The following is a 26,742-nucleotide window of genomic DNA, read 5'->3' as shown; positions in this document are numbered from 1 at the left end:
TCATAGACTCAACAAACATTTCTTAATTGCATAGGAAGCGAAAAGCGGGAGGCTCATTAAATTTCCTTAGTTTCTGTTCTATTCCTGACTAAACTGCTCCTGCCATCAGACAACACTCTTCAGATGCCTCCACCTCGAATCCTCAAGTCCCATCCTAGGTCTCCAGGGGTTGTATAAGGGCCATGTTCTCAGGTTCTACGCAGCTCCCTGTGTTTCCTTTATGACACTGGTCTTATTTCTTGACTCTATATAATGGAGTTTGAATAAATCAAGACACATAAAACCATAGACTTTGGGAACTGTAAATGAGCTTTAAAGAGCTATAATTCTGAAATAGTAGAAATCCATTTGGTCCACCATACTATGCTATGGATAGTATCTGTTTGCCATGAATTGCTTCACATTTTCTCTCATTCCTCTAAGATTGAAAAAACAGAAAATAATGAATGAATGTATGAGTATAGGAACTTTTTCTATTGCAATTTTTTTCCTTCTTTAGCAATCCTATTAATTTACAAAATAAAACTCAGATTAGTACCAAAGTTTAAACTTAATATTGGTGACATACTTTCACCTAACAGAAAAGCAAGTTAAATACACATGCAGACACACACTGTTTACAGTGTAGAGTATTTCTAACTGTAATTTGAAAATCTATAAAGGGACTGAGTTGTGTAATACTTTCACAAAAAATTAATGTATTTCGGTGCTTTCTATTATTTAACATCTAGGCAATGTTGCTTTTGGATTAGTTACTTCACAATAACATCATTCATGTGTTACTGAAACTAGGTAAGATCTTTGCTGTAAAAATATTAAGGAATTTGTCAGTCTCCTCATGCACAGTGATCTAACAAACATTAATCAAGAGGAATGACAGCATGGGCATGATTTCTACTGCCACAAATTTTTATCCATAAAAATCCTTCCAGGTACCAAAGAGCTAAATCCTGACCTAAAAGATGTCTTCAGTCATGCCTCATTTTTACCCAGTGCTCAGGCAGTCAATTCTAAAGGTATGATTAGGATTTTTTCATAGTTTCCTTTGAAACTGTTCGTTTTTAAGAGTGACACTGGGATGCAGGTGCTGGCTTTTAGCCACTGTCAGGAGACTTTCCCTGTCCCATCTCAGAATGATACTAAAAATATTGTTTGATATAAAAAAACTAAAAATGGGGTAAGAAAAGAAGAAAAAGAGGTTCTGTAGACTTTGGTGAAACCAAGTGCTTCATCATAATGTAGAAACAAAATAATTTAGTGCTGAAGTACATAACTTTAATTACAGGGAAGTTGAGTATTGCCATAAACTCATATGCTCAACTAAACTAAGCTAGAAGTTCAAGTTTACTGAGGTTCACCACACACACATTCAGTAGGATGATATCCAAGTAGAACAAGATGGGATGATGATTACAAAAAAGTTTTATAATTAAGATATGGATATAAATCCTGGCATCAACATCTAGCAAAGTAACATACACATTAATTAATAATCTGTGACTCAGGTTCCATGCCAAAAATTAGTTCATACTTTATAGGTTTGTTTGGAGGTTAAAGTGCAATAATCTATGTAAACAAGTTGACCCTGTTCTTAATATGCATTGACTTCAATTACTACATGATAATGTTTGTTCCACCAGTATATGACCAATACAATTATAATAGCATTAGGTAATTGTTAAAATAAACAAGAAAGTTCTTTCTATGTATGCTGATGAGAAAAGTGTATATGAAATGAAAATGTAAAAATCTGTGGTATGCACTAATGTAAGCATTAAAATAAGTTTGCAATCAAATAAAATAAGTTTGCAATCAAATACTGACATTACTTTTTTTTTTTTTTTTTTTTTTGACAGGCAGAGTTAGACAGTGAGAGAGAGACGGAGAGAAAGGTTTTCCTTCTGTTGGTTCACTTTCCAAATGGCCACTACTGCCGGCATGCTGCAGCTAGCGTGCTGCGCTGATCCGAGGCCAGGAGCCAGGTGCTTCCTCCTGGTCTCCTGTGTGGGTGCAGGGCCCAAGCACTTGGGCCATCCTCCACTGCCTTCCCAGGCCACAGCAGAGAGCTGGACTGGAAGAGGAGCAACTGGGACAGAATCCAGCACCCTGACCGGGACTAGAACCCGGGGTGCCGGCAATGCAGGCAGAGGATTAGCCAAGTGAGCCGTGGCGCCAGCAACATTACCTATTTTAATATTTAAATTCACAGGAAGGCTATTATTAGGAAATTACCTTGAACAGTGTTATGGTGTAGCAGGTAAAGCTACTGCCTGCGACATTGGCATCCCACATGGGAGCCAGTTTATATCCTGCTGCTCCACTTCCTACCCAGCTCCCTGCTAATGCTCCTGGGAAAGCAGCAGAAGATGGCCCCAGTGCTTGGGACCCTGCACCCCCTGGGTGACTTGAAACTCCTGGCTCCTGCTTTTAGTCTGGCACAGCCCTGGCTGTTGTGGCCATTTGGGGAATGAACCAGAAGGTGGAAGATTCTCTCTCTCTTCCCCTCTCACTGTAACATTGCCTTTCGAATAAATAAAATAAATATTAAAAAATAATCAAGCAAACAAACAAACCAACAAACAAGCAGTATAATTTCATCAGGCAAAGGACTATGCAAAGAATGCACCAGGACTAAGAGATTCCATAGCTTTACTTGGGTGTATTACTTACTGAGCACCTTCTTTATTTCAGGTGCTACTGTATGAATAATGACATATTCATGACATTCGCAGCCTACAGGAGGGGGAAATGTAATAAAGCAACACATTGTAGAACATGTACATTGAGGACATTTATCCCAGAGAGTGCATGGAAAAGCTGACTTCATATAATGGCTTTGGAAACAGCAAGATGTAAGATAAGCTCTAGGTGCTGGCGCTGTAACATAGCAGGTAAAGCATAAATACATCTTTAAAAAAATTTAAAAAGATGAGCTCTAAAGAGTGACAGGACTTAGCCACCTGAAGGTTAAAGAGAAACTATTCCAAACAATGAGAGATGCACCACAGATGAGATAAATAGAGAGAGAGGAGAGAGAGAGAGAGGAGAGAGGAATCTTTTATCAGCTGGATCACTCCCCAAATGCCCAGCACAGCCACGGCTTTGCCAGGCCATAGTCAGCAACCTAAAACTCCATCAAGCTTTCTCTTATGGGTGGCAGGGACCCTCGTACTTGAGCCATCACCTGCTGTCTCCTAGCATGAGCTGAGAAGGAAACTGAATATAAAGGACTCAGACCTCAGCTCTCTGATTGATATGGGATGCAGACATCCCAAGCAGTGGCTCCATCTCAGTGCCACATGGCTTCCCCAACTAGAAAATTTTAAATCCCATGTTTTGAGGTGAAAAATTTCTGAATATTTATGCAAAATTAAAAACAAATAAATATTCATTGTCTCATGTTTTTTTTTTTTTTTGCTTTGAACTCTGTGTGCTGAACTGAGACAAAATGCTGCCTTTGTTATGTGTGTACAGCTGCTTATTTTAAATCAGTAGATTATGAAATAGCTTTTCTTGCATGTCTAAAATAAAGGTATTGTATGTAAAAGAATAATTTCTGTATAATATAGAAATGGATTTAATAAAGCAAAACATATTTCAAAGAATACACATAGGTATAAATTACTATGCCTTAATTTTTAAAGGCTAACAGACATACAATTTACTTTTTTACATACTTTTTTACATACATACATACAAGTTACTTTTCTTTGAGAAAATCATTAACATAAAGGAAATACACTGTCTGATATTGAATAAATGATTTTGTTTTAATTTTTTCTTCATAAAAATGTCAAACAATGAAAGGGGAAAATGCAAGTGTAATATCTAAATCCTATTTTCTTGTTACATACAATACGTTTATAGCCATCCTTCACCTTGTTGCATTAGGTTCTATTACACCCTAAATCTACAACTTTATATTAATAAAAAATAGAAGCAGCTTGAAAGAAGTGTGAGAAACTGTCAAAGGCCCACTGTTGCTTTATTTCTGACATCTTGGTTTGTAACTGTTAGTTCAATAGACTTTGAAGCTAAGTTCTCTTGCATATTCTCCAACTAGACAAAAGAATCTAAACAAAGAACATATATTCAGTAGGGATGAATATCTGCAGAAGTTTAGGAACAAAACAAAGCAAAATGTACTTAAATTTTTTATTGTTCCTTTTTAAAAACTATAAGTTCTTCAAGAGCCGGGATGTGTTGCCAAAGAGCACCAAGTGCACATAGTGCCTTGATTGTGTTCTGTGAAAAATGAGAGGACTTCAAAAAGTTCATGGAAATGTCATTAAAAATAATCTTATTAAGTGAAATTTTTTTGAAATTGATGTAAAATATTTCTTTTTTTAAGCACTTCCTTTTGAGGAAGCTATTGCTTTCATTTTTTTTTTTATTTGACAGGTAGAGTTTACAGACAGTGAGAGAGAGACAGAGAGAAAGGTCTTCCTTCCATTGGTTCACTTTCCAAATGGCCACAATGGCCAGAGCTACACCGATCTGAAGCAAGGAGCCAGAAGTCTCTTCCTGGTCTCCCATGTGGGTGCAGGGGCCCAAGGACTTGGCCTATCCTCCACTGCTATCCCAGGCCACAGCAGAGAGCTGGACTGGAAGAGGAGCAACTGGGTTAGAACCCAGTGCCTGATGTAAAGTATTTCTACAATATGCCTTGCCCGTGCACTTTGTGAGCAACTTTTGAATATGTTGAACAATTAACAAATGAATAAATTAATAAAGTGTTAAAAATTATTTGTTAGCAAAAAATAAACATATTTATATGTGTGACATATACATTAATTTTCCTGTTTTTTGGACAACTGTGAATTTGGTAAACTTCAGAATTTGACAAGTTTCACTTGATGGAATGTTCCATTTTTATGATTTTATTTATTCATTTGCGAGGTAGATATACAGACAATGAGAAGGAGAGACAGAGAAAGATCTTCCATCTGCTGGTTCACTCCTCAAATAGCAGCAATGGCCAGAGCTGGGCTGATCCAAAACTGGGAGTCAGGAGCTTCTTCCAGGTCTTCCACGTGGATGCAGGGGCCCAAGCACTTGGGCCATCTTCAACTGCTCTCCCAGGCCTTAGCAGAGAGCTGGATCAGAGGAAGAGAAGCCAGGGCTAGAAAGGGTGCCCACATGGGATGCTGATGCCATAGCCGGAGGATTAACCTACTGTGCCACAGCACTGGCCTCTCAAATATCCTTTATAGCCTCCTGCTATGAGGGCATGATAAAGGAGTTCATGAGTATTTTATTTCGGGATCTTCACAAATGTCATTGTGACCAAAGACAAAGTGAAATCAGTGATGATGTCAGAGCAAAATCAGTGTAGACAAAGAATAATGTTGACTTGATTCATTGACTATGAAGAGAGCAGTTCAACAAGTGAGTAGAGGAAGTTGGTTTATTTTCTTTTTTGTTTGACTTTGTGGCTTGATATCTTGGGAATTTTATTTTCTTCATCACTTGCGGGATGCTAAGAACACTGAGTAGCTATATTATGAGAGAAATGAGGCACTTTGGTGCAAAGGGTTAAATTGCTGCTTAGGACACCTACATCCCATATCCCAATGCATCCAGTTCTGCCTCTGCTTCTGATTCAGCTTCCTGTCAATGTGTCTGGGAGGCATCAGATGATGTTCCTAGCAATTGGACTCCTACCAACCACAGGGGTCGAATTCCTCGATTCCACCCAGGTGGAATCCCTGGCTCCTAGTTTGAGCTCTTAGCTCTGGCTACTACAGGCATTTGGGGAGTGATCCAATGGATGAAAGTTCTCTCTCTCTCCATCTGTCACACTGGTTGTATGTATAAATACATAAATGTTTAAAAATGATAAGTTCATGGAAAATAGTGAATTTAAAAGCAAAATAAGAGAAGATCATTGTAACAATCGTGTCAATCTCTAACACACCCCTCTCTAAAGGAAAATAAATGAAGATAAGCAAAGCAGTTGCGAATAATGGATCTTTGCATCAGACTGGTACAAATTCTACAGCCGTATCATTGTCTTACCTGGTGGTATCAACTCTAATGCATGCAATGACTTCATCTTCATATCTAGTGCTTTCAAAATATTTAATCATGTGAAGTTTTGTCATTTTATCTTGAATATTTATCTTATGGCTGCAAACTAAAATTATTTTAGCCCTGAGATACTACGTCTCTGAGCCCTAAACACTGGAACCTAAACAATGAGTCAGTACTGTTGACATAGTCCCAAACCAGCATATGTGATTTAAGAGTCAGAGGAAATGCACACGGGAGCTCTTCCCTTCATTGTTAGGATAAAAAACTTTCAACTGGTTTCAGGCTACCATGACAACTGGATTAACACAGTCAGTCAAAGAACTACAGGGAAAAAAAAAAAAGAACTACAGTAAAAACTATGAACCGAACTCAAGTTTTTTGAGTCTTAATTATTTAATAACTAGCACGGACAAAGTAGTCCGGGCTAATAGGGAATAATCAAGTCCAAGTTCAAAAGAGACTGAGTATGTTTTCAAATTCAGAAGTCTTTTTTAATCACTCTTTTAAAATCTTATATATTTTTCCAACTATTGTTATGGAATAGATAATTACTGTCATTCAAGTGTGAATACAGAACCAGTATTTTATGGAGATAGAAGAAAACAGTGTTTTGAGAACTCATTCAAATTGAAATGGAAACACAAAAAAATAGTACTGGGTGATAAGTGTAAGGAGTCCGAGATTTTACTGCTCAATATTCAAATCCATGAAAATTTCATGAGAAAATTACTACTCTCTTGCAATCACCTTGTTTAGATTCTGATTCCTAACAAATCAAGGTACTAACCCAGAGATGAGAGCTGAGCAAATTTCATCTGCTATTGGGTTAAAGACATTTTCCTTATCAATAACTTTAATAACACATTTTATTACCATAATACCATATAATTTTCTAGAAGCCCTTACACACATCCACAGATTGTATGCTCCCTATGAATTTGTGAGAAAAATATTTCTGATGTAAATATACATATATCAAACATTATAAATATTAAGTCCATTAAGTAGATGAGAAAAATGAAGCTCAAAGAAATATGTGTGTTGCAGTCTAAACATATAACACTTATTAATTGTAGAGCCAGATCTCTCAGTCTGAAAATTCTAACTCCTGAGTTTTCCACTGAACCACAAGTAAATGTGTACATTTTAACATAGATGTCAGAAACCATTACCAATTATTAAACTCTTTATTCCATTCTTCAGTGTGATTCATAGTTATTAAACTGGCAACCAATGAACATCATCCACTAACATTTAAATAGAAGATGCTCTAAAATCTAAAACGAATTGTGTGAGCAGCAGTTTACTTCATTGTGATTAAATTCTATGGCACTTGGATGAATCAAGTGTGGCAACACTCACCTCCTTTTGACGGTACTTAATGGCCAATTTTAGTCTTGCAAGATCATTTCCACTTTGCTCTTCTATCAAACTATTGTCATCTCGGTAATTAAGAATGATTTCCAGTTCTCTGGAACTTCTTGTCTGATCCAAGAGGTCCTTTGCAAACTGTTTGCACTGTCGTGACAGCTCCTCATACTCTGACTTGAATTCATTTTCTACCTTACTCAGTTCTTGAAGTTCCCAACTTAGCTGAAAGGCTGTGAGAAAAGGATCTTCACTTGACAGTGCAATGAGCGAGGGGCTGGCCAAGGCCTTGTAGATGTTGAGTCTGGAGCGTGAGTGACGGAGGCTGTCCACGTCTGAACTGGAGACACATTCTACACAGTTACAACGAACCTCATGGGGTCGGGGCACCGAGACTCCTTTCTGAACCAAAAGTTTTATTATCTCATAATTATTTGTATGGGCTGCCAAAATGATTGGTGTGATGTCCGGAGTGAATTCAGAGAATTGCTTATCAAGCAGTATAGGAGGCACCTAGAAAGGAAGCAGAATTGATGAATATGTATTCATTTGTTCAAGCATGTGAATTTCAAACAGCATGCTAAAGCAATGCTGAACAGAGTTCATAAATCTTTTGCCAGTCCCCCCCCCCCCCAAGGAAAGACAGGGCCTTTTTCTCCCCTAAAAGAGAAGAGAAAAATTAAAAAAAAAAAAAACTGTCCAATATAATGACACACCATTCTTTCTTTAATCTGAATTGTGACATTTAATGAAATCTTAAAATAGATGGCTATGGAACATTTTTCTTCTTGATAAAATCCTTTCTTGCTCCCAACTTATTTTCTGACAATCTTTGCTTTTCTTTCCCAGAGATGTTGACTCCCTAAATAACCAAAAAAGTGCACTGGAAAATATTAACGGCTTGTTTTAAATCCAAGCTCTTCCTCTGCGATAGAAGTCTTTGAATTCCTCAAATTGTTTCTTTGATTTGTTTTGTTTTGTTTGTTTGTTTGATTTTGCTCTGTTTTATTGTCTTCATTCCCGACATCCAGCCTAGTGATTAAAAGTGGCAACAGAAATAAGTGGGCTAGTCTCATGCTTTCTCTTTTCATCTATCCTTTTCTGGCATATTTTCCATGTGACAAGAAAAGTTGCATTGCTAACATTATTGTTTTATTAGAAATAAACAAGCCTTGAATCTGGTTACCAGTGTGAATTCCCATTCAATCAGTTTGCCATTGTGTTTTCACATGATTTCCTTTGGGTTATACTCTAGGATGATAAGGATGAAAATTATAACCGTCACCATTTAGTAAGCATCTGCTAGGTAAATTATCCTTTAGCCTTTACTATTCACATTTTACGGATGTGATTTCTCTGTAGGTACAAAAGTGAAAAACCTTAGATTTGAACCCTGGTCTGCGTGTCTGACACCAATGCCTGTAGGTATTGTACTATTCTACTTTGCTTTATGATTTCGGGTTTAATATTCATTCCTGCTTGCAAAAATCTCACAGAAGCATCTATGAGAAATAAATGTTGGCCATTTGGAGTTCCTCTTTTGAAAAAATGTCCATTTATGTCCTTTGCCCATTTCTTCACTGAGTTGTTTGTTTTGCTGTTGTTGAGTTTGTTGATCTCTTTATATATTCTGGTAATTAATCCTTTATCAGTTGAATAGTTTGCAAATAATTTCTATCATTCTGTCGGTTGCCTCTTCATTTTCCTGAATGTTTTTTTGCTAGTACAAAAGCATCTCAGATTGATGTAATCTCATTTGTGAATTTTGGCTTGATTGCTTGTACTTCTGGGGTCTTTTTCAAGAAGTCTTTGCCTATGTCAATGTCTTGCAGGGTTTCCCCAATGCTCTCTAATAATATGATGGTGTCAGGTCATAGATTTAGGTCTTTAATCCATGTTGAGTAGATTTTTGTGTAAGCTGTAAGGTAGGGGTCTTACTTCATACTTCTGCATGCAGAAATCCAGTTTCCCAGCACCATTTGTTGACATTTTCCAAAGGAGGAAATCCAAATGGTTAACAGACACATGAAAAAATGTTCAGGATCACCAGTCATCAGAGAAATGTAAATCAAAACCACAATGAGGTTTCACCTCACCCTAATTAGAATGGCTTTCATACAGAAATTAACAAATAACAAATGCTGGTAGGATGTGGGGGAAAAGGTACCCTAATCCACTCTTGGTGGATATGTAAAGCAACTATGGAAGACAGTATGGAGATATCTCAGAAATCCGAATAACAAAATTTTTAACTGTGAAGCTGTATAGTTCTGCATACATTCCTATGTACTTAATTTTAAGGGTATGGCTTAACAACTTGCCATGGAAGCCCAAATTCCCTTAAGCTGGGTGCTAAAAATACCACCTTAAGTGTTAAAGTAATCATATGGGTAGGATTAAGGGTCTGGTAATAATAATATTCAAAAGGGGTGAATGCTCCAACATGGGAAGCAGTCCACTCAGCAGACTCATAGGATGACAACTGCTTTAAATAGCACTCTGACCTCAGAATCAACCCTTTAGGCATTCTGGTTTGGCTGAAAAGCCCACGAGAGCATTTTGGCCATGGAAAGTCAAGGCACTGAGGCAAGTAATATCCTACATGAAAGATCTCCGTGGGTGAGACCCCAGTGGAAAGAAGTGGTCATCAAAAAAGGAGGTACTTTTCTCTGAAAGGAGGAGAGAACTTCTCTTTTGCTTATGGCCTTTTCTAAATACTGACAGAGTTGTGGATTCCAAAAGGCTTCCATAGACTAGGCAGCTCATGTCAAGAGCCTAGGGTAGTCACTGACATCATGCATAAGAGTGTTAATTCTTAAATTAACAAGAGTCACTGTGCACTAACTTCCCATGCAAAACCTCTGTCCTCAAAGAGTTGCATTATAACTATATCTAAGTGCTCCCGAAAGATGTATCATTCTTGGGTGCTTCGTTAAAGTTAATTAATTTTCTATAATAAAATAAACAAACAGAAGAAGTGAAATTAACTTCAAGATTCAATGACTTTGAACAGCCCTTGTCTTGACTGTTGAGGAACATTTTTTTTTTAAACCGGGAAAATTGTTGAACTCTTTACTTAGCATAGAGTTGATCTTCTGTGAATAAAGTCAATTGAAAATGGATCTTAGTGGAAAATGGGACTAGGAATGGGAGAGGGAGGAGGAGATGGAGTGGGAGAGTGATTGGGAGGGTGGGTATTGTGGGAAGAATCACTATATTCCTAAAGTTGTACTTATGAAATGCTTGAAGTCTGTATTCCTTAAAAAAAAAGGTAAATAAATAAATAATAAGAAAATAAAATAAATTAAATTAAGAAAAAAAGAAAAAGAAATGTTACATTCATACAAGCTAAGCCAGCATGGCAGAAAAAATAATGACACATGTACCATTATAATATACTGCTGTAAGATGTGAAGGAAACCACAAAAGAATCAGTAGGAAAACAACCATGAAGAAAACATGATACACAGACAAAAACTTCAATTAAACTGTATTTTTAAAGATTTATTTTTTTTATTTGAAAGGCAGAGTTTCAGAGAGAGGAGGTGAGAAAGACAGAGAGAGATTTTCCATCTGCTGGTTCACTCCCCAAATGACAGCAATGGCCAGGGCTGGTCCAGACTGGAGCCAAGAGCCTATAGATTGTTTCAGGTCTCTCACGTGTGTGCAGGGGCCCAAGCACTTGGGCCATCCTCTACTGCTTTCCCAGGTGCATCAACAGAAAGCTAGATAAGAGATAGAGCAGCTAGGACTTGAATTATGTGTCCATATGTGATATTGGCATCTCAGGGGAGGTTTAACCTGTTATTCTGCAATGCTGGCCCTTAAACTACTTTTATGTAAGGATTTTTTTATATGTGAATGATCAAATTTTTATGTTTTTAATTCACCCAAGAACTTTGAGTGCTCATGTGTATTATAAGAAATACTATATAAAGATTAAAGGGATAAAATGATCTATTTGAAGACATAGACCAACAATTTATAATAAGATACTAATGGGTATTTTTCTTTTTAAATAGGCTTATAAATACTAAAGGAAGCAGACTGTCTGTTGAGATAATATAAATTTAAGCAGGATCAATCCATACTTTATTACTTAAGTCATTCTCTTCAATTTTAAGCATGACATTTACTGAAAATTTAATTATATGTTTATTACAAAGAAAAATTTTATTAATCAAATATTAAAAAAAGAAAAATCCCATTAATCAAAACTGGACAAGAGGTAAATTTTAATTAACTATTGTAGACATTTAGGGAAAAGAAAACAACATAAGTTTCTATTTTAATATATATATTTAAATACAGGAGAATCCTTTAACTTAAGTAAATTAAGCACAAATTCCAAATTCATCCTAGATATGTTTTAAAATCTACCTGAAACTTTAAATGTATTAACTGTAATATATATCTGCAAAATATGTTAGGAAATGTCATGAAAAAAATAACGTGGTCATATTGAGGAGAAACAAGCAAATAATTAATTAAATTTTGTGAGATTGTACCAGGCATAAATATTCTTACTATGAATTTTAATGCTCAAAACATAACTGTGAACTTAAATGTTTTAATGTATAAAAGATTATAATTTTATCAATTAAAGGAAAATTTAGTTTTGAAAACAATTTTTAAATGTACCAATTTTATAGGGTCCACAGCTATAATGATTTATTGCTTAATAGATATTTTAAAAACTATATAATTTTAATAGTTTTAGAGTTTCTTTTTACTCTAAAATGTGCCATAAACACAGCAACATTAAATGTTTTTTTACCACTAATTTTCTGGGACTCAGTGGGCCGTAGATGACCAGACAGTGGAAACTGTTTTCCTTGAGTGTACTTCATGAAGAAGTGTATTGGCACTGCAGCCAACTCCCAGAAGGCAGGTTTGGTCCTCACTCATTCCATCAGAAAAATAGAATCAAACAAACAAACAAAAAACTTAGAAAAGTATCATTTTCTTATTGAGTACTAATTGCATGCCTGCATCAATAGTTTTCACAATGTTTGAAAAGTGAGAATTTTATATTCTTGTTATTGCTTCTACATGTATCATCTTGCAGTCTTCTGTAAGTGAAAGTTTGCCCTCTTCTCACTTCTAGTATTGAATACCATTGTGGATCCATGAAATCTGTCTTTGAATTATTCAACATATAGTGCTTCATTGCTATTATTATTTAATGTAATCATTTATTCAATCCTTACTATTGAATAGTATTAAATACTATTATTATTATTATTATTTATTCAGTCCTTACTATTGAATACTTAACTGTATATATTAGGATACCTACAGTAGGGGACAGCTCCATGACACAGGAGGTTAATCCTCCACCTGCAGCGCTGGCATCCTATGTGGGCATGGGTTTGAGTCCTGGCTGCACTTCCTCAATCCAGCTCTCTGCTATAGCCTGGGAAAGCAGTAAGAAGGTGGCCCATGTGCTTGGGTCCCTGCAACCACATGAGAGACCAGGAAGAAGTACCTGGCTCCTGGCTTTGAATTGGTGCAGCTTTGGCTGTTGCAGCCATCTGGGGAGTGAGCCAACGGAAGGAACACTTTTTTCTTTGTCTCTCCCTCTCACTGTCTGTAACTCTACCTCTTGAATAAATAAATAAAATCTTTAAAAAAAAAGATATCTGGAGCAAAATGCACAACACATATTGACATATGTAACAGGATAAATTTGAAGCATTAACATTACTCTGGCATTGTTAGGAGGGTGAATAAAAAGCTGGAGTGGTTGAAGGCAGACAAAAAAGTGTAGAAACTCATATTCTTGGCCGGCCTGCAGCTCACTAGGCTAATCCTCCGCCTTGCGGCGCCGGCACACCGGGTTCTAGTCCCGGTCGGGGCGCCGGATTCTGTCCCAGTTGCCCATCTTCCAGGCCAGCTCTCTGCTGTGGCCAGGGAGTGCAGTGGAGGATGGCCCAAGTCCTTGGGCCCTGCACCCGCATGGGAGACCAGGAGAAGCACCTGGCTCCCGGCTTCGGATCAGCGTGGTGCGCTGGCCACAGTGCGTTGGCCTCAGCGGCCATTGGAGGATGAACCAACGGTAAAGGAAGACCTTTCTCTCTGTTTCTCTCTCTCTCACTGTCCACTCTGCCTGTCAAAAATATAAAAAAAAGAAACTCATATTCTTAACTAAAGCTGTAGTGATACAAAAGGAAAAGCTGTTATTGCATCTTGTCTAATGGACAAGATGGGTAAAGCATGAGGAACACAGAGAAAAAGAGACGAAACGCTTGAACACGGCATAGAACAATCTGAAGCAAGATGTCATAGCAGTCTGGTTCAGATATCCCTGATTTGTTTGGGTTCAGATTTCAGTTTCTAATGCCCTCCTGTCTAGCTAAGAGAGAAAAGTGTACATAAGTAGACGAAACTCCAAAGCTCAGAAATATTCCATGGCACACTGGCCAGTTCTAGCACTGAAAGGGGAAATTCAGAGAAGTCTTAAATCTAACTGGGACTATTGATCTTTCCCTCTCTTCTGTCTTTAGCTGGCTGTGAATGAGGGTTGGAAAAGGGGCACTTTCACTGACTTTCTAGGGCAGGTTGACTGTTCCTCAGGCCATGGAGAATGGACAACAATGAGGGCAGAGAAAATCTATAATTCAGACCTCTTTGCTCAGCTCTTCCAGCCAAATATCAAATTTACAATCTAGTAAATATTCACAAGTATAAGAAGCTCTAAATTATGTTTGATCTCAGAAACACTGAGAAAACCCAGAAAATAGATGTGCTGCCCCTTTTCTCTTCCCTTGTTTTCAAAGCAGTCTAATTTTCACAAGCCCCTCTGTGATGCTTTATTGCATTTCTTCAATTTTGCAGGTTCTTCCTTTCTTGTTGTTACATAAGAAGAGCTGACTTTATGAATGGACATTTGTTCAACAGCTTCTCCTCAATCTTATATAGATATATGCATTAATTATTTAAATAACAATCACTTAATATCACATAGTATGAACATTTTGACATACACAAAGAATCAACTGACTTTATCTGAATGTTCTATTTTATAGTGACTCTACTAATCATCAGCTCATATTTAAAATATGCAGCATAACATTTCACCCAAATTTAGATATCTCTAGAATATACATTTTTTTAATTTTAATACTGCAGTATAACATTTTAGAACAGAAATTACTTCTGAAGTGCCAGTCATACAAATTAGGAAATACTCATTTCCTTTTTTTTTTTCATTTCCTTAAATTCAATACTTGTTAAAATAGACTGAATTTATTGAGTAATAGAAATTTACTAAATAATACTGTTTGGTGTATCCTAGATTTCAAGATTTAAAGAAAAAAACTCATAACTGGCTCTGTTCTTACTTAGCTATAGTATTTTGTGAAAGTCTCTTAAAATTTCTTTGCAAAAAAAGAAAGCCTTCCTTGTAACATGGAATTTCTCTGATTCAAATATCTTTTTTATGTTCCAGCTGACAGGAAAACAGAAACATAATGAAATAGACACTTTTTGTATAGTGAATTCTTATTTCAGATTTTTTATGGTTTCAATTTTTGAATGTAATGGAACAAAAACTTCTCTGCTTCAAAAATCAGGATTATAAGTATGGAATTTATCTCTTTCATACAGGCAGACTGTTTGAATTTTTGATTCATACCAACATAAGGAAGTTTCAATTTAAAGATACATTTAAAAATTGTTCCACTCAGCAGTTAAGAAGTTATGTTAGATGTCAGCACCCAACAACAGAGTGCCTGGGTTCTGTGTTTGTCTTTGGCTCCTGACTCAATCTCTTGTTGATGTGGACCTTAAAAGGCAGCAGCAATGGCTCGAATCATTGAGTTCGTCCCACCCTTTTGGGAGAACTGTAGTGAGTCCCTGGTTTCTGGTTTTGCTCTCTTATCCTGCCAGTCCACTGCTTTTGTCAGCATATGGGAGTGAACTAGCAGATGGGAGCTCTCCCTGCCTGTTTCTGTCTTGCTGTCTCTAAAATAAATAAATAATTCATTTAATAGTTATTAAATTCTGAAAATTTTCGCACACACACTCATACAAAAACTGCTTGCACCAAAAAAATGGCTCTTATACAATTGAATGAATTAATAGATGGAAACAGATGGAATGAAAAAATTAGGTGAACCATTTATCCAAAGTCAGCCCTATTATTTTAAGTTCAACTTCTGCTTTAAAAGACTAACAAATTCAAATTTTCACTTATATAGGAAAAAGAAAGTCCTGATCACAACATAGGGCTAATGATTTAGCAGTATATTTCTAGCTGGTCTATGACATCTAAGAGCAAAGAGTCTAGGACTTCCCACTACTTCTTAGGTGCTATAACTTTAAATGCATGCACAATTTGACCTGTCATCTGATGAAACATTTATCCAGAAAATAATTATAAAAAATATCTTAAAAGGAATTGGCCACCAGTATATACACATGACTCTAAATTGGGGGTGCTAAATTTTTGTATACCTTATTCTGCACTAGAAATCTGAAACAATCTATTTACTCTAACTCAGATTGAACAATATTTGTAAACAATATGCATAGTAGCATACAGGAAAAAGTATCTAAATATATTTAAGATATGCTAAACAAATTTGTGGTGCAGTAACATATTTATTAAAACATAAATAAAAAGATACACTGGCAATTAGACTAATTTTGAAGTAATGATCAACATACAGATAAATGTGAGAATACTTCAAAGAGTTCATGGAAATGAATATTATGAAAAAAAGTATGAATGGGTTTCAAAATTTGTTCCACCAAAATTAATTTATATTTGAATTTCACTTTCTATGAACTTCTTGAAGTACTCTCATGTATAGTATAAAAATAATATAATTCATAAATACCTATGATTTCTACTACGGACATAGACACAGGCACTGCTGGAAAACCGATTTTTTTGAAATCTATTCATAATTGAAGGAATTTATATATTCCTTTTTAAGCTTACATGTAAATCTCCATCTTAGTTAAACAATATCCTTAAATTTTATGCATCACATTCCTAAGCTAAGAAATTCTTCATGTCTATTTACATTGGATTATAAGACTAATGAGATTTTATTGATTGGAACGCTCTAAATAGCTAGTTGTTTTCCAGGAGAGGCAATTAAAAAATTAGAAAGATTTTCTGGAAAAAAGCATCCTCTTTGAAATTTAAAAACAGGCTTATCTTTATTCAAATATGCAGCAATTTATATTATGAATGTCCTAGAATATCTAATGGAAGAAAGAGATCACAACACACAAATAAGCACACACATATACACAAAGAGACATTTATTTCATGAGATAAAATTCTGAAGATGTGGGAAAGATCTAGAAGGCTTAACATGTAAACACAAGATATTTAAGGAGAAAACAAGGGACAGACGGATTAAAGGCAAAATGAAGCATAAGCAGCAAAGAAAATTTGTGATTAAGGAAACAATGTGTGTGTAGACTAAGGAGGTTCACCAGGTCTTGTATTAAAATTATAAGAACAATGACATGCAGTTAGACATATATTGATGAAATCCAAAGTTTTTAAAAAATATATATTTAAGTCATCAGAAGTATAAAATAAGTAAATAATATGGAAGTGAAACAAGTATTAAACTTTTTAATTGCCCCTATGAAACCTGCAAGACAGTGTATTTGTACCTACAGGCAACTGTCAGTAGAAGAATACAACTCAAGAATTCTACATCTAATTAAGATATCGTTAGCCTGTTAAGATTTTTAAGACATTTGTGGCTATGCTAGGCTCTGGAAGGTACACCATTCACATATCTTCTAGGAATAAATTTCACAGAGGATGTATAACCATATATGGAAAAATTATCTCTAAATAGGTGGGAGGGAGAAAATATGTTGAGTCTTGTAATATCTGTAGTTAACTGAATTGTTTATTTGTATTTTACAGGTTTAGTAAGACAAGCAAATAAGAATACTTGAGGCCTAAGAGACATACTGAAAGAAAATAAATAATGGCTCATTTTTTAAATGATTTCATTGAAACCTAGAAATTGGTGGGCAGGGTTCAAGGTTTTATTTTACTGAGTCTGTTATGTACAACATAAATCATCCTTAATCTGTATAATATTCGGATTTCAACTAGAGGCAGTTGTCCAGTTTACACTAATATAGTAATCAATACTGCTGGATTTGACTTCCATATTTTTTTGTAATTTTTTTCTTGTTGCAGTTCTTCCCTATAGTTTTGTATTTTTAATGAGCAATAAGTAGTGGAAATTATAGATTCTAACAAATAAGAAATCTTCTTTTAAATAAACAAGCGTCTAAAGGAAAATCCTCTTGAATGTGGACACACATTTGGCACAGCAATTAGGAGACTGCTTGAGACACTTGCATCCCATAGCAGAGTGCCTGGGTCTGAGTAACAGCTCTGCTTCCAATTTCATCTTCCTGTTAATGAGCCTCCTGAGAGGCAGAAGGTAATGGCTCAAATACTTGGGTCACTGCCATACACTTGGGAGACTCAGAGTTCCTGTCTCCTGGTTTCTCCCTGGCCCAGCATCAGCTTTTATGAACATTTGGAGACTGTACCAGAGTGCCTCTCTCTCTCTCTCTCTCTCTCTCTCTCTCTCTCATAAAAAACAACAACAACAACAAAACTTCCCTATAATGGGCACTAGTAGTGTATGAAAAGAATAAAACATATTGTAAAAGTACAGTTTAATCAGAAATGTGAATTATTTTAATTATGTTTAACTCTACCCATTAAAATCATAATTTTCAAATGAGTTGGTAATGTGTCTGAAAAGGGATTTGGTGATATTCATCACTTCTTCTAAATATGATAAGGATTACTTATCAAACCAACAGCAAAACTCAAAATAAAGAGTGAATACTCGAGGCCGTCACTGTGGCCTAGTGGGTAAAGCTGCCAGTTGCAGTGCCGGCATCCCACATAGTTGCCGGTTTGAGACCCACCTGCTCCACTTCTGATCTAGCTCTCTGCTATGGCCTGGGAAAGCAGTACAAGATGGCTCAAATCCTGGGCACCTGCACACACGTGGGAGACCCGAAAGAAGCTCCTGGCTCCTGGCTTTGGGTCGGCACAGCTCCAGACATTGTGGCCAATTCGGGAGTGAAGCAGCAGATGGAAGATTTCTCTCTCTCTCTCTCTCTCTCCCCCCACCACTCTTTCTGTCTCTGTGTAACTCTTTCAAATAAATAAATGTCTTTTAAAAATAGTGAGTACTCTTTGCACTAAAATTGTGAATAAAACAGGCTTATTTTCAAAATTTGTATTCTTCATTACTTCGGAGTTTCTGCCTAATTCAACATTAGAGAATAAATTATTAGTATAAATACTAAGATATGTCAGTCATACAAAAGAACAAAATCTTGCAAAGCAGCAACATGGTTGAACCTGGAGGACATTATGTTAAGTGAAATAAACCAGGCAAAGAAGCACAAATCTCACTCAATTGTGGAGGTGAACAAAGATGATCTAATAAAAGTACAGAGTTGAACAGTAATTATGAGAGGATGGAGGCAAACAGAGAGACTGGTCGGTGGATACAAGATTATAGCTGGATAACAAAAATACGTTCTAGTGGTCTACTGTACAGTAGGGTAAGTTTAGTTAACTATATATTGTATCCTTAAAAAAAACACAAACAAGAGTTTGAATTTTCCCATCACAAAGAAATCATAACTGAGGTGATATACATGCTAAATATTCTTGCTGATCTTTACACAATATATAACATATCAAGACAACACAATGTACCCAATAATATGTTATATTATTATGTGTCTAAAAATAAACTAAAAAGAGAAAGGAAATAAATCTATGTTTACTTTCTCATTTATTTTGAAGTGCCAAGAGCCTCTAAGTTAGAAATATTAATAAAGCTTAATATTAATATAACATCTATGTACAAAAACCTCTTTTAGTGGTGTAAGTTATAAACAAAATTGATTATACACAGAATAAAAATTGGCATTATATTGACATATAGTAGGGATAAAAAAACTATAAGCAAATTTAAATGCACTGGAAGAAAACTGAACCACATCATAGGACAGGTATAGAATAAGATTCAAAATATGGGGAAATTATATATTCCTAAGGAGATATACTTAATTTCATAATTGAACTAATTTTCTTAATAAAATACATCCATTGAATATTACTGCATTGTAATTATATACTTTTGTTAGAGTTTCATGAAATTTTATGAGTTAATGTGGAGTAACGCATATATTCAAACATAGCTACAAATTATAAAGGGTAGATTGTGACTCAAGAATATAGCAAGAAATGAAGCTCTCGAACAGAATTTTGATCAGAATTACATACATTTAATTGTATGGTACATAAAAAAGTGGAATTTCTATTCAGTTGGAAAAGGAATGCACTTATTAAATAGTGCAGAAATAATTCTCTAACAAAAAAATTAGCCTCTACATCACTTCATAACAATAAATTTGAAGTGGAATAAATATTTAAGTGCAAAAAGAAACAGCAACACAATTTAATAGAGAATGAAAAAGAACAGACTCAGGTCCAGGGGTGGTTTGGATTCTTAAAGCCACACTGGAAACACACAATGGTAAAACTGTCTATTTTATTACACAATTCTTGAGTGGCATTATGGAATATAAAATATATAAAATAAAAAAATAAACTAACAAACTAGAGTAAAACACATTTGCAACATACAAAACATACTTAATATTCCTACCTGAAAAAGAGATCTTATATGTCTAAAAGGTTATTAGTAACTCAATAAATTAATGGCCAGCTGCAAACATTAATTTATAGGAGAAGAAAGAAAACCCAGGATCAGAAACAAGAAATAATGATCTCTCTCATTATTGGCCAACAAGAAGCAAATTAAAATAGTAATACAAGGGTGGGCATTTGGTACAGTGGTTAAGATTCTCCTTGGGATGCTTACATCCCATATTGAAGTGCCTGAGTATGAGTATTCAAGGAGAATACATTCCAGAACCCCCCATGGATCCCAAAATCTATGGAAGCTCCAGTTTCTTATATAAAATAGTGTAGCATTTCATATAAATTACTTATCCTCTCGTGTATTTTAAATCATCTCTAGATTACATGGAATGTCCAATATTATGTAAATAGTTGTTCCACTGTATTGTGTATGGAATAATAAGGAAAAAAAGTGTATTCATATTTACTGTGGGTGAAATTTTCCCAGCAAATACTTGCATGTCTGATCTTCAACATGTTGAATTAACTAACAGGTGTGGAACCCAAGGATAAGACTGTACAAAGGCTGGCGCCGTGGCTCAGTAGGCTAATCCTCTGCCTTGCAGCGCTGGCACACCAGGTTCTAGTCCCGGTCGGGGAGCCGGATTCTGTCCCAGTTGCCCCTCTTCCGGGCCAGCTCTCTGCTGTGGCCAGAGAGTGCAGTGAAGGATGGCCCAAGTGCTTGGGCCCTACACCCCATGGGAGACCAGGATAAGCACCTGGCTCCTGCCTTCGGATAGGTGCAGTGCGCCGGCCACAGCGCGCCGGCCGCAGTGGCCATTGGAGGGTGAACCAATGGCAAAGGAAGACCTTTCTCTCTGTATCTCTCTCTCACTGTCCACTCTGCCTGTCAAAAAAAAAAAAAAAACTGTATAATGAGATATTCTCAATGTAACTGCTTTTCTGTGTGAAGAATTCACAGAAGAAAGACTGTGGGTTTCCGAATGTATGTAAGCACCAGATACTCTCCATCAAGTCTGTGATAATTTGCATCTCTCTGGCTTTCAAATAACGAGGGAGTCTGTACTCAAAGTTCTTCAAATTTGGCAACTTTTGTTGGAATAAAAACTTTATTTTTTTAATAATTTTTAAATGAGTGACAGAGAAGAAGAGAGGTGAGGACATGAGAGAGAGAAGAGACAAAGAAAAAAAGAAGAAAAAGAAAGAAAAACAGAGTGAAAGAGAGAAAGAAAAGTATGCCTCTCATCTGTTGGTTCACTCCCCAAATATTTGCAAAGCCGGGACCAAGCTGAAAGAAGGCAGGAGTAACTGGGAACTGAGTCTGGGTCTTCCGTGTCAGTGTGGAGACTTAACTTCCAGAGCCATCACCTGCTTCCTAGGAGGCAGCCAGAATTGGGAGCAGAGCTGGGACTCAAAAATAGCAACTCTGATGTGAAACGTGGGCATTCCAAATGGATATGTAACTGCTACACAAAATACCCATCCCCTCAATGATTTTCAGCAGAAAAAAGCTTGAACAAATTTTGGTATATCCCTATATGAAGTATTGTGATGCTACAGAATATCTGAATTATAAGATTTCGTTTTCAATGGATGCTTCTGAGGTTTCATCTCGCATTGCTAGAGAGTTCTAACATTATTTATAGAAAAATCTCGTTATTTTATATTATTTAAACACTAGTTGAATGTTCACTTTATGTTAGAACTTGGTTTTGACATTTTTTTATCTTAACTACTTTATTTGATTAACAAAGGCCTCTATATTCACATTGACCCTGTCCCTGTATATTAAAATATACTTTGTACTACAACTCAGCTTGCATTCTATGTCCTGATCATCAGCATCAAAATTTCCATTCATTTTTTCTTGCTGACTATGCTCCCAGCCCCCTGCCTCCCTTGCAATTCTGCCAAAAATTCAGAACTCAGCTCAAATAGTATAATTTTCTATGATTTGTTTTTTAAAATTGATTTGTCATTAAACTGCCTTTAGGAAGAGTGAGGGGATGATAGGGTAATATTCTTTTTATCCACATGAAGAGAAAAACACTCATTTTCTAAATTTGTGAGAACAGTGATGAGGGTAAGAAGAGTATGCTACACAATTCCTGGTTCCCTATTGCCATTAAGGGCTCCTGTTGGCAAATAATTTTAACTTTCTATCATAGCCTATTTAAAGTCTACTGTGAATTAAAAATACCAGCAGAGAGAAATGGTATTGATTTAGAAAGACATATGAAGCAAATAGTAAATATAATTCTATGAGAACTTGGTTAACATATATATTTTTGAAAAAATATGATAAACACGAGTCAAACGAACAAGGATTTGATAAAACCAGTTAAACTAATACTGTAATGCATTTGCATTGGTGTCCAATGGTAATGACATAAAGAACAGCTAACGCATATAAAACAGATACCTTGTGCCCTGCTCTGCCCTTTTATGCCTCATCTAAATTACTCCTCAAAGTCATTTTCAGAGATGAATATTATCATTATCTTTTCTATACAAAGGTGAATGCCAGGACTTCAAGAAGTTAAATAACTTGCCCATGATCACACAGAAATCCATACAGCCTGATTCCGAAGTCTAAATTTCTTATATGTAGTGTGCATGTCTTCTAGGTAAGGCAGATGTGACATCCTGAAAATAGGTATCCAGAGTAAGAAAGTATGCATTAAGTTCTGCCTCAAAAATGGTTAGTTGTGTGAAAATGACAAAGCTAGTTAACTTCTCCACATCTCTACTTCTACATTTTCAAATGTGGACATTTATTCAAGATATTTGTCATTATGGAATAAGAACTGGGGAAACGTAAATCAAGGCCTCCTTCAGAGTTAATTTCCACAGGGTTGTGATGAAGTTTAAATGTGAAAGTATGTGGTCATTTATAAACTACTAAATAACAGGGAGATAGTAGTGTTGTGTGACAATCCAAGGATTGACAGGCGAGAGAGCTGAAAACTGTCTTGTTCCATCTCACCAGAATCATTTGTTTCTTCCCACATAAACATACTCCAAATAATAGCACTTGATTCCTCAGAATGGTAGAATGATGATTTCTTGGCAGGCCAGTACTCTAAGTAGAGATGTCAAAGGTTAGATGTGTGCTTTTTCTTAATGAAAATTTAAGCCTTATATCTCTCATGTGGGTCTTTATCATGCACTGTTATAAATGCATCCTAAATAGCATTTATTTACATTTTGGATTACATATTATTTAAATTTTGATAAAGAGCTAGAGAATTATATTTCAACTCCAAAGGATACATCAAACAAACAGTAACTTTAAATCACCATCAGCTTGGACTAGATTAAATCAGTACAGTGCTTTCAGGATTGTTATCACCAACTCCTTGATTTTTACATGCATAGACTTTAATTTTAAAACTTACATACATTATTTACTACATATCATATGACATTAAAGAGATGCTATCAAATGACATTTAAGTGACATATTTATTTGTTAAAATATGATGAATGGAGAACATTTAAGTCATTTTATATAAGCTACGAATTACACATTAATTTAGGGTAGAGATTCTAGTTTTTATTTCATTCAGAAAGATTTGTCACTGTGTCCTTATGGCAGCACACTAATTCTTTGTATCGTATCTTCTCTAGATGGTGATGTACAGGCATAGAAATCAATTGTACAACTAATTGTAGCCTTGAGAATGTTGTGTAACTACCCTCCCTGACTTGCATTTTCTTTCCTGTAAAAATGGATATAATTAAATCTTTACCATTTAGGGCTAATTCAAGCATAAAAAGTAATAATGAATATAAAGTGTTTTGTACATAATATTTCATAAAATTTTATTATTATTATTATCATCATCTCTATCATCATTATTAATTTGTCTGGTGACTCTTTCTCAATCTCAAAAGGTTCCCTCTTCCATTCATCCCTTGAACATTGTTGCTTCCAAGGGATCAAAATGAAGCCCATTCTATAGGCATGTATTTCTCACACATTAGCTGCTATCCTCGTGTTAATTATAGTCTGCATATGTTAATTTTCTTACAGTATTTCAATAATACCTTTTATTACCCACTGTATGCCATTTGCCAAGGTTTCAGTGATACAGAAATGTACACAACAGACAAAATACATACCTTCAATAATGACAGAGGAGAAGGAGAAAGACACAACGTGAATGAACATGTGAATGAATAAACCAGTAAATGAATGAATAGAAAAATCTAGAGATCATAGAGACAAATACAATAAAATAAGAGGGAACAGAGAGTTTTAGAGGCAGGAAAAAATTGGTTCCTTATAGAGGCTGGGAAGGTGGTCTTACTGATTTATGTATATTTGAATAGAGGTTTGAAGAATGTGAGGGCAACTCTGTGGTGTAGCAGGTAAAGCCAACGCATGCAGTGTCAGTATCCCATATAGGTGCCAGTTCATGTCCCAGCTGCTCCACTTCCTATCCAGCTCTCTGCTATGGCCTGGGAAATCAGCAGAAGATGACCCAAGTCCTTGGGATCCTGCATCCACATGGGAGACCTGGAGGAGGCTCTTGGCTCCTGGTTTGAGATTGGCACAGCTCCAGCTGTTGCTGCCAATTGGGGAGTGAACCAGAGGATGGAAGACCTCTTTCTCGCTCTCTGCTTCTCTGTGTAACTCTAACTTTCAATATAAATAATCTTAAAAAAAGAAAAAATATAGCAGGTGAAGTGTAGCAGATGCATTTGATTTACATTAGGGAATTTGGTTCTTTCGCCTGGTGAGATGAAGTAGCATTGGAATATTTCAAGCACTAGATGATGGTGATCATCTTTAGCAGGACCAGTACAGCTGCTGTGTTGACAATGGATTGAAGGGAGCGGGGTCAGAATAAAGGACACACTGTTGGGTATTGCAATAGCCATGAGAAGACCTCTAGATGGCTGAGACAAATTACGGTGGAGAGTTTGACATGTGGTCCAACACTAAATATATTATGAAGGCAAATCCAGTGGATTGTCAATGGCTTGAATATTGGCTATGAAATGTAACATTAAAAAGATAGATCAAGGATGACAAACATTCTGGCCTGAACAGATGGAGCTCCAACTTACTGAGAACACTAGGAAAAAGAGGTTTTGGGATGCAATAAAGATTAGTATTTGGCTTTTGCATGTTACATTTGAAATCTGGAGATATATATTTGACAGTCATCAACATACAAATAGTATTTAAAGCCATAAGCCTGAATGTCACTTAGCAAGTGAGAAGTGAGTATAGATAGAAATAGTAGTTAGAAATTTGAACTCTCTGACATTTCAAAATTTGGAGGTTGAAAAGATGAGGAACAACCAGTAAGGATATTGAGAAACTAGACAGCAAAGCAGGAGAAATATATAGAATGCGGAATAGTGGAAGACTTGGGCACATATTTAGGTAGCTCAATAACTGTGGTAGTGGAAATATACAGAAGTTTCTTTTCATAATTGATTTTATTTTCATAGTAAAATAGAAAACAAAGACATCGCCTGAGAAAGAGAAGACTTGTGGACTTTCTGGGTTTTTGAGGAAAAATAGAAAATAAGCGCAACAATCACCAAAGAAAGTGGGAGAGGATTTGTGTCCACGGTGTGGGAAGATGGTTGGGTACACCTAACTTCCCACTCGAGTGGTCACACTTCTATGGTGAAACAATTTGAAATGTTTGTATGTTTTTCTACAATTCTCTCCGGTTGCCTGGCCAGAGGCACACAGTAGGCAGAGACTGGAATTTCACCATGTAATATTACAAAAGGAGTGAAGATATGGCAAAAGCAGTTAAATGTCAGTAGGGATGCTTGTATCCCATATAAGAGTGGTGGTTTGAGTACCAACTTCTCCACCTCTGATCTAACTTCCTGCTACTGTGCACCCTGTGAGGTAGAAAGTGATGGCTCATGGACTTGGGTCTTTGCTACCCATATAGGACACCCGAATGGAATCCTGGTCTCCAGGCTTTGGCCACAACTCTGGCTGCTGTGGGCGCCTGGGGAATGAAACAGTGCCTGTAAGATCTTTCTCCATAAGGTTAGCACTTTCCTAACAGTGAAAAATTCAGTGCAAAGAACCTGAGTCATAAGAATAGGTAGGGTCTTGGTCAGTTTGACAGGAGTAATTTGTGAGTGGAAAAGTGGTAGTGTGTCTATCAAATAAAATGAAAAAATAACTTGAAATAAAATTTTTTTAACAAGTCAGAGAAAAGTTATTTGCAGATAAGACTTCATGATGATGGTATATTGAATTTTAATCAGAGAAAGTGAAATCATGAGGAGTATCAAAAAGAAACAGAGTTTGCTTGTTAGAAAGTGTAAGCAGATCTGGGCCGGCACTGTGGCGCAGCGTGTTAACACCCTTATGGGCGCTGGTTCCGGACCTGGCTGTTCCAATTCCAATCCAGCTCTCTGCTGTGGCCTGGGAGAGCAGGGGAGGATGGCCCAAGTCCGTGGGACCCTGCACCTGTGTGAGAGACCCAGAGGAGGCTCTTGGCTCCTGGCTTCAGATTGGCGCAGCTCCAGCCGTTGCGGCCAATTGGGAAGTGAACCAGTGGATCAAAGACTTATTTCTCTCTCTCTCTTTCTTTCTCTCTCTCTCTGTCTGCCTCTTCTCTCTGTGTGTAACTCTGACTTTCAAGTAAATAAATAAATCTAAA

At 36.2% G+C, this 26,742-nt stretch overlaps 1 protein-coding gene across 8 annotated transcripts in view; it reads right to left on the bottom strand.

The window, feature by feature from the left end:
• Window positions 1-26,742, bottom strand: part of TRPC4 (transient receptor potential cation channel subfamily C member 4) — a 250,697-nt gene that overhangs the window by 109,917 nt on the left and 114,038 nt on the right. For all 8 annotated transcript variants that reach the window (XM_051831769.3, XM_002721087.6, XM_002721088.6 and 5 more), the window contains one exon: window positions 7,396-7,914. In XM_051831769.3, coding sequence (XP_051687729.3) covers window positions 7,396-7,914 — 519 coding nt within the window. The remainder of the gene's footprint in view (window positions 1-7,395; window positions 7,915-26,742) is intronic.

This window comes from Oryctolagus cuniculus, chromosome 9 (genome assembly GCF_051225735.1).
Source record: "Oryctolagus cuniculus isolate XC-2025 breed Fujian yellow rabbit chromosome 9, ASM5122573v1, whole genome shotgun sequence".
NCBI lineage: Eukaryota > Metazoa > Chordata > Mammalia > Lagomorpha > Leporidae > Oryctolagus > Oryctolagus cuniculus.
The sequence above is the reverse complement of the archived record's forward strand: the minus strand, read 5'-3'. Positions and strand labels throughout refer to the sequence as shown.